This window comes from Mustela putorius, unplaced genomic scaffold (assembly GCF_011764305.1).
Source record: "Mustela putorius furo isolate JIRA1106 unplaced genomic scaffold, ASM1176430v1.1 tig00000095_pilon_pilon_pilon, whole genome shotgun sequence".
NCBI lineage: Eukaryota > Metazoa > Chordata > Mammalia > Carnivora > Mustelidae > Mustela > Mustela putorius.
In genome coordinates this window covers 24,720,746-24,729,403 of record NW_025421280.1, presented here as the reverse complement: position 1 = coordinate 24,729,403, position 8,658 = coordinate 24,720,746, and the positions used below count along the sequence as shown (strand labels likewise).

The 8,658-nt window shown below is 40.3% G+C and overlaps 1 protein-coding gene across 2 annotated transcripts in view; it reads right to left on the bottom strand.

Annotated features, from left to right (window-relative positions):
* Positions 1-251: 251 nt before the first annotated feature.
* Positions 252-8,658, bottom strand: part of LRRC2 (leucine rich repeat containing 2) — a 44,752-nt gene continuing 36,345 nt past the window's right edge. For both annotated transcript variants that reach the window (XM_045080740.1, XM_045080733.1), the window contains exons 7-9: positions 8,100-8,255; positions 4,340-4,476; positions 252-1,617 (exon numbers count right to left, since the gene is read on the bottom strand). In XM_045080740.1, the coding sequence (XP_044936675.1) occupies positions 1,568-1,617; positions 4,340-4,476; positions 8,100-8,255 (343 nt within the window). In that variant the 3' untranslated portion in view covers positions 252-1,567. The remainder of the gene's footprint in view (positions 1,618-4,339; positions 4,477-8,099; positions 8,256-8,658) is intronic.

The following is an 8,658-nucleotide window of genomic DNA, read 5'->3' as shown; positions in this document are numbered from 1 at the left end:
GATAAAAGAAAAAAAACACCCTTCGTTTCTTCCCCCAAAACCCAACTGTCTGGACTTATATGTCCAGTATGGCACCCCCCTGTGGCAATCCAAATTTAAATTTAATTAAAAATCCTTAATTAGGGGCACCTGGGTGGCTCAGAGGGTTAAAGCCTCTGCCTTCGGCTCAGGTCATGATCCTGGGGTCCTGAGATCGAGCCCCGCATCGGGCTCTCCACTCAGCAGGGAGCCTGCTTCCTCCTCTCTCTCTCTGCCTGCCTCTCTGCCTACTTGTGATCTCTCTCTGTCAAATAAATAAATAAAATCTAAAAAAAAATCCTTAATTAATTAAAAGTTCTTCAGTTATATCAGTCATTATCCAATTAGTCAAAAAGCATGTATGTCTGGTGGTCACTACATCTGGACAGTGCAGATACAGAACATTTCCATCACTGCAGAAAATTCTACTGGATGGCACTGAATTAGACCATGTGGGAGTCAATTCATATAGGAATAAACGTGAATATATGCACTTTTTCTTTCTTAATCACAGAAGCTGTTCGTTAAGACTTATCTTCTACTTACAATCCTGTTTCCTCTAGCCTAAAACAGTGGTATAAAAATAAATATTTGTACAATTTCTCTCCAAATCAGATGATATGATGTAGGAGTCCAAAGCCCTATCATGACTCCCATCTTTGCCAACAAAAAACAGTCTCATGAGCTCCCTGTGGGCTGCAGCATGATGGCCTGGGCAGAGCCTCCTGTGGCACCTGTCAGGAAGTTTTGCTAGGGCGTCCTCACTGGTACAGACTAGTCATCCCTGCTACCTTGCACAGCCACCTTGGAGGAGGGGTCCCTGAGGGTGCTGTCTCTGCTCCCTGTTCTAAGGTGTGTCCTGAGACCCATGAAGTACCCACTCAGGATAAGAAGACCATCCATGTAGATCATGTAAGTCTTCCCAGGACCAGCCAGGACCACAGCGCCTCTGTGAAAACCACCAGCGCACCATCTGAGTGTCCTGTGCCCAATACAAGAGCAGACAATCCAGCCCTTCTTTCTACCTTCAATGCCCAAATTATACTTAAAGTGTTTCCTAAGACCCTACACTTAGAAAATACAATTAAAACATATGAAAATAGCAATTTGTATTAACCCAAGGGAAGCTTTTCTCAATAAAAGAAATAATTCATTAAAACTCTTTCAAAATAAAATCTTATTTGGCTAGTCCCATATAAATGCTCTTTTTACAACCCCTTTATCCCTGTATTCCTAAAAACAGTGCAATCAACTTCAGATTTTGGTCTCTAGGTTTTAATTTAAAAAAATAACACATTTTCTAAAATATTAAAGGTGCATTATTTGGGAAAAAAAAGGTATATGTAAATGAACCTTTATATATAAACCCATTTATCAATTCTCCAGTCCACTGAGAGAAGTATTCACAAATGTGAAATCTGAAAATCATTTTTCCTAACTAGGACTGTGGTTTCTAGACTTTGTCCTTAAGCGCAAACCATTATTCGAGGACACCAAGATTTATAGCTCAGCAGCACAGGGAGATTCTGCAGTCTTCTGATGGATGGTATCAAAGCTGAAGGCTAAAAGATACTTTGGTGGTATAGCTGGGAACAGATTCTGTAACAAAAGAAACAAAGATACTCAACCATTCCCCATTTTACCACAAAGTGTAGCTACAAACCATTGCTCATGCTAACCAACAAATTACTATCCTTCCCAGGTTAAAATATGGAGGTGAATGGATTTATCTATCAACATTAAGTCAGCTTTCACAAATGTTTAGTCATGCTTTAGAAATATTTAGATCTGGGGCACCTGGGTTCATCAGATCATGGTCTCGGGGTCCAGGGATCAAGCCCTGAATCCGGCTCACTGCTCAGCGGGGAACCTGCTTCTCCCTCTAGCTCTACTGGTCCCCCTGCTTGTGCTATCCCACTCTCTCAATCAAGTAAATAAATAAAATCTTTTAAAAAGGGGGGGGGGGTGGTGGTGGCTGGGTGGCTCAGTGGGTTAAAGCCTCTGTCTTCAGCTCAGGTCATGATCCCGGGATCCGGGAATCGAGCCCAGCATCAGGCTCTCTGCTCGGTAGGGAGCCTGCTTCCCCGCCTCTCTCTCTCTGCCTGCCTCTCTGTCTACTTGTGATCTCTGTCTGTCAAATAAATAAAATCTTTAAAAAAAAAAAAAAAGAAGAAGAAGAAATATTTAGATAGAATTATTAACCCTCATTCTTTTGCAATCTTTCCAACAAACTGACACAGCTACATCAGAATCTGAGAAACTGTATAACCCTAAAAATAATAAAAATTGACTAAAACAGAAATAGATGGCCAAGGACCTGAGATAGCAGGTAAGACCCCAGGTGGAAGGGCAAAAGGTTTATAAGCAAAGCTTGCACTATTCCTAAACTGAGCATGATCTTAGTAAGTACCCTTTTACTCAGTCTTGCTCTTCCCACTGGTTACTGCCCACTCTCCGTTCATAGCCAAATTTTGTCAAAGGATGGTCTATACCAGTGCCTCTCAAAGTGAGGCTCCCAGACCCAAGGCACCAACATCACCCAGGACCTTGTTAGAAATGCACATTCTTGGTCCTACCCCAGAGGTGTTGAGTCAAAAATCTCTGAGGGTGGGGCCTGCAAGTGATTCTTAGGGTTGCTGATGCTTGAGGACCAGCAAAGGGTTTCACTTGCTCATCATTCTTATATCACATGGGTTTGGAGGTCAGCATAACTCACTAAAGCTACTTTTTTCCACTTAGCTATGGATTCTGGCTAAAACCAGCTAAGTACATTGAAAAGAAATAAAATTAAATTAAATTAAAATTAAAAACCAGCTGAGTATTGGCAATATCATATGAACCAATATGAATATATGGAAGACAGAATTACAATTATTTAGAAATAAGTGAATGAATTCAAAAGCTATTATCACTAAAGTTAACCTTACAAAGCAAATTATTTTATCACTGACCAACAGATCCAAAGCTAACTACCTATTTTCTCTAATTCTTTCATGTATTTTTTTAAATAATAACTCAAAATGTAATTATGAATAAATCTATAAAATACAACAATAAAGGTTTTCACAAGAGGAAACTTTTGCAACCCAAAAATAAATTTTGACAAAATCAATGTTTCTGCTATTTGTTTCATGTTTCATATAAATTTCTCATTTATTTCACACTATTTCAGCTTTCAAGATTGGGGATAGTCAAATGGAATAGAGGTAACTGCAGAGAGATTTAATAATTTAGTTTAAAAAAATTTTTTAATTTGCCAAATAAATGGTATTTTTCATTCCTCTCATGAAACCCCTGAATATCTGAATGTGACCGATCATACTTAGTCTATGAATGGGCAGCCATACCAAGGAAGGAGGTGGTGATTAGAAGAACAAAGGGTGACTTATGCCTTCTTCCTGTGTTTGTGTACTTGCAGCTGAAGGAAGGGCTTCTACCTTCTAGAACGCTTAGGAAACAGCCCCTGGGGGAATCTCTTCCCACCCTTTCCTGAGTCCTGTGACCTCCTGTGCTCCTCTGTATTATCACCACCCTGTGGAAAACCAAAGCTAAAGGGATCTAGGTACTTAGTCTGCCACCGTTTTTTCCTGTTTTTTCCTTCGGTGATTTTTCATACAATTGGACCTTGATTTATGTAAGAAACACCTTTTTCTAAAGTTGCATTTAAATGGATCTTGAAATGGAATCTTATTTTCCCATTAACGGAGATACTCTTTTGTCAATGCCATTTTGTTAAAAACTCATGTATAGTCAGTAAGGCAACGTCTCAAGCGTATGTTTCCAGGCCTCTCTGTCAAATAGTGGATGATGTATCAAGTATTCAAGTACACTAGAAAAAATTTGATATTTAAAGAAAAAATTATGTGTGTGTATATACATATATAATATAATTTACATATAATATGTAATTACATAAATGTATATAAATATTATAAATTATATAAATATATAATTTCTATAAATATATATGGTACGTGGAAAAATAACCAATTAGCCAACTAGCTTTTTAGCATTATGGGTTCATGTTGCTTGAGTACATGGAACTCCATATATTCATTTAAATGAATTTTATTTTTTTTAAGATCTTATGTATGTATGTATGTATGTATGTATGTATGTATTTGAGAGAGAGTGAGCCGGGAGAGGGGCAGAGAGAGAGAGAGAAGCAGACTCTGCACTGAGCACGGAGCCCAATTGCAGGGCTTGATATCAGAACCCCAAGGTCATGACCCCAAGATCTGAACAGAAATCAAAAGTTGGATGCTTAACCGACTGAGCCACCCAGACACCCCTAAAATAATTTTAAATATTATTAGCATACCTCTTTCTTTAACATCTTCAAGATAGGCTTTCAAAAATTCTTTATCAAAGCATTGACGATCTCGTTCACTTTCCATCACTTCAACGCCATCTTGACACTGGGTATTATCAAGAGGATTGTCCATAAGGCTTACAAATCTATTCAAGAAAATACAGACAATATCACATTTTCACCTGTACATGTTTCACCACAGAATTCCTCTTAGAAAAAGTCAACCTCTTACTTATCCTTGAAGGTCACAGAGGACCACTTAATGTTGACACTACCAGTGGAACTGCCCCATGGAATAATCCAACAAGATTATGGAATCAGTCCTGCTCAGAAGCCTGCTGGAGGACTGAGAGTTACTTAGCCACAGACGGAGGACAGTGGCCCCGTCAGAGGCCTTGAGATGGACATTAACACTTGCTCTCTGTCAGAACGTTCACACTAGATAGTGTCCTACTATGGTTGGTGTTAATCCCAGTGAATGGATTCAGACTCTAAGAAGGGGTTGGGTTAAATTATAAAGAACTCGGATGGTCAGTTTCCTTTCAACTGAAAAGATGGATACTCCAACCCAAAAAGAAGCCCAAGGAGAGAAACTAAAATGACAGTTGATCACCTGTCCTCACAGTTTTGAAAGATGTTTTGCTGTGAAAGGCAGTGTAATTATTTCAATTCAAACTTGGAAATCCCTTGAACAGTCTCCAGATGCAAGTGTGGGCCCTGCTGGCTTGGGTGGTATCGTTCTCATTGGTTTGCGGAAGCTCCAGACATGTGGAAGATAAAGCCCATCTGTTCTATTTTTAGCACATATATTTCCCAGTTCATTTTCCTTGTAATTTTATTTAATGACTAAATGCAGAGAAAGCAAAAAAGTTCTAATGTCTTTGTGGATCGAACCATACAACTTTTCCTTTGCAAGCTCTTTTTTTTTTTTTTTTTAAGATTTTATTTATTTATTTGAGAAAGAGAGAGACAGAGAAAGAGCATGAGTGAGCAGGGGAGAGAGAGAGGGAGCCCCATGCAGGACTGAATCTCAGGACCTTGAGATTATGACCTGAGCCGAAGGCGGCAGCTTAATCAACTCAGCCACCCACGTGCCCCCTTTACAAGTTCTTTCATTGAGTTAATTTTTGTCATCCGTCCCTATCCAAAAAAAAAAGCCTATATTTTATCATTCTTTAATGTTTTATCAGAATAATCACTCTAAGTATTTTAAAATTTGCAAGGATACTGTTTTATTTAAAACCACAGTCTCTCACTCACCCTCTGTCTCAGATCCCCCAGAAGCAATCTCTTTCATGGGTCAATCACTATTTTTACTTATCCTACGGGGAATTCTCTTTTATGCAGGACTAATACTTCACTGTTGTTTAATCAAGCAGAGGTATTCCTTTCCTTCTCTTCCGTTCCCCAACCTTACCACCTCCCAATTTTTATGATCTATATTTTCACTTTTTCAACATCCCATTATGAAGATTTTCCAACATTTAGGAAAGTAAAAAAAAAAAAAAAAAGCTACAGTGAACACCCCTGTCCCCACCAACTAAGATTTTACTGCAGCTGTTTTAGGACACAACCATCCATTTATCCACCTCTCGATCTACTCATCAAGCCATCTTATTCTCTGATGCATTCAAAGCACTCACAAACATCATGTACTTCACTTTCATACCGTTAACACCAACACCATCTGCACTCTGTTCTGAAACCATATTTAACATTTCTATCTTGCCTGCAGGTTGATTCCAAAATTGAAAAATTTGTGTCTTTGTGACAATTATCTGGAAAGAGTCAGTGATGCCTTCACGTTTGAGGCTGAGACCCCAGCATGTTGGCTGAGCACCCACACATGCAAATTGTTTTTGCCCCAGCGCCAGCCCACCATGGGTGAACATGGGGACAAGCAGTTGCCAGTCCCCTGGGAAGTCTCCGAACACGAAACTCTGGGGGTTTCCCCCAGGGCCATCCTAGAGGACACCTCAGGCTTTTTGGTCAGATGCTGAGTGGTCTGTGCAGTGGAACTGAGGAGGAGATTAGAAGGCGGGGGATCATCTGTGTACATGAAATTGTCCTTTTGTTTTTTAGTATCCTGCCTCGATCTGCCCCAGCCTGGACCTGGAATTTCTGACCACACGCTTCTTCAGAGTTCTCCAGGGCCAATGGGCTTAATTTCTTGATTTGGTCTCTGAACCTGCTCCATTCTATTTTTATCAGTCACCACTGTTCCGTCTGCTGTATGTCTCCCAAAGTGTGTGGTATCTCTCAATTTGTGAAGGCATTCCCTTGCTTTCTCCATCATGGGGACTTATAGGTTTTATTTTATTCCTCATCTCAATAGGATCTCAAGAGGGATAAGTGTAGATTGACACATGGTCAATCTACCATCATTAACATGGCATTTCTTGTTCTTTTTATATCTAATCTCTGGGTTATTCTAGATGTATCCCTATATGACACACAGCAAAAATATGGCTATAGGCCATAAGCTTTCTGATGTTGTCAAGGGAAGAATGGGCTTTGTCTTTCCCTAATTATCCAACTTCCTTAAAGGTGTATTAAGTCACTCAGACCTTCCCCACTGGTTTATGAAAATCCCTGTATCACAGATTAGGATCACTTTCAGTATGACCCTCTTTGTTCTAATAATTCATCTACAAATCACTGCCTAGCACCACCTCATTTTGAGTCTTATACATTTAAACATATTGTCATTCTCCGTAAGGCAAATTCTGTCCTGTTACTCTTGTTTTCCAAAATTATCGTGGCTGTTCTTAACTTTTTGCCTTTCAGATATACTTTCCAATCAGTTGTTCAAGCTCCAAAAAAAGAAATCCCGCTGGAGTTATGGTTGGAATTACATTACACTGATGTATAATTTTTGGAAGAAATCACATCTTTTAATGCCTTTTCATCCAGAAAAGACAAAGTATGTCTTTCCAAATACTCAACACCTCTTTGACCTCCTTGCGTCCCAAAGACATTCCTAGGACAGCCAAGAGCAGCGGGAGACCCATTCCAGTGGAAGGAATATGGTGGGCCAGTGGGGAGAAGATGTCATATCCCTGTTCATCTTGTGCTTACACAGGAATGAATTTAGTCTCTCTCTTTGCAATAGTTCGCTTCTCTATTTTTGTCTGCTATGCATCTTGCTGCCAGGATCAGAAGATGAGGAAGAGTTATGATGAGGTGAGCACTTATCACTGAAAGAACGGGACATTTCTGGGAAATCACCCCTGGAGTCATGGTTTTAGCAAACACCTAATGTTTAAGGCAGGCGAGTCCCTGGACACAGGACGGAGGGGGCTCTCACTGGAGCAGCAGCATGTCAAGGTGGCCTGGAGTCAGCTTCAGGGGAGGGAGGGTGCTATGGCTTTTCAAGTTCCCTTCCAAGGTAAGAAAGACTATTCAATGTCTCAGGCCAGATGAGAAGCTGTATCACATTTGCTGGGATGGTTTTTCTTAGTTTGGGGCGGTTTACAGGTTCCTTTAAGGAAATCCAAAAAGGGTAAGACAACCAGGGAGCCCTGGGCGTGTGTTTTTTCACACTTCAAACAGCAGTAGCATTTGTCCAGAAATCCTCTGAGATTTACTTCCTCATGCCATTGGCCAACAACTTCAAAATCCTGTACAAAGGCCTCGGAACGTCTGTGAACCAGGCTCAGGTCATCTGAGTGCAAGAACCATCCTATCTGGTTCCTGAGACAGGTGAGCGCCCAGGCTGCAGGTCCTCCTTACCTTGTGTGTGAAAGTCTCTATGGGGGAATCTACTCACTTTAAAGGTGTGGATGAGTCACACAGGGCAGTCGGGAACTCCACCAAATGGTCCCCACTGACGACTAGCAAGGTGAGCTTCTTTAGGTTAAGCAAGGCATAAGGAAGATAGGTCAGCTTGTTCTTATACAAGAGAAAAGTCTGCAGTTCTTCTAGCCTAAGAAAAAGTAAAGGGGATAAGGGAATTAGATAACGATTAACCTCATAGTGGAAAAAAAAACCAAAGTAAATGGCAAATAAATTCTGGTACGAAATCCCTACATAGTTTATTTTATATATGTGACCCTTACGAGGATAAGCGGACTTTAGAATTAGGACCTGACCCTCAGTACATCTCTCCAAGTGTCTGACCTGACCCTCTCCAAGGGGTCAGGAAAGGATGGGAAAGGAACTATACTGGAACTGGGGCCAAGAATGAACAGATCTGGGCCACATATTTCCTGGTATCTATCTTGAAAGGCCAATATTCCTCCCCTATCATATCTTCTCAATTTAAAATGGAAAGAAATCTGTCAAGTGAAAAGGAAATGAGCAAAATGTGCTCTGGATTTGTTTTATTT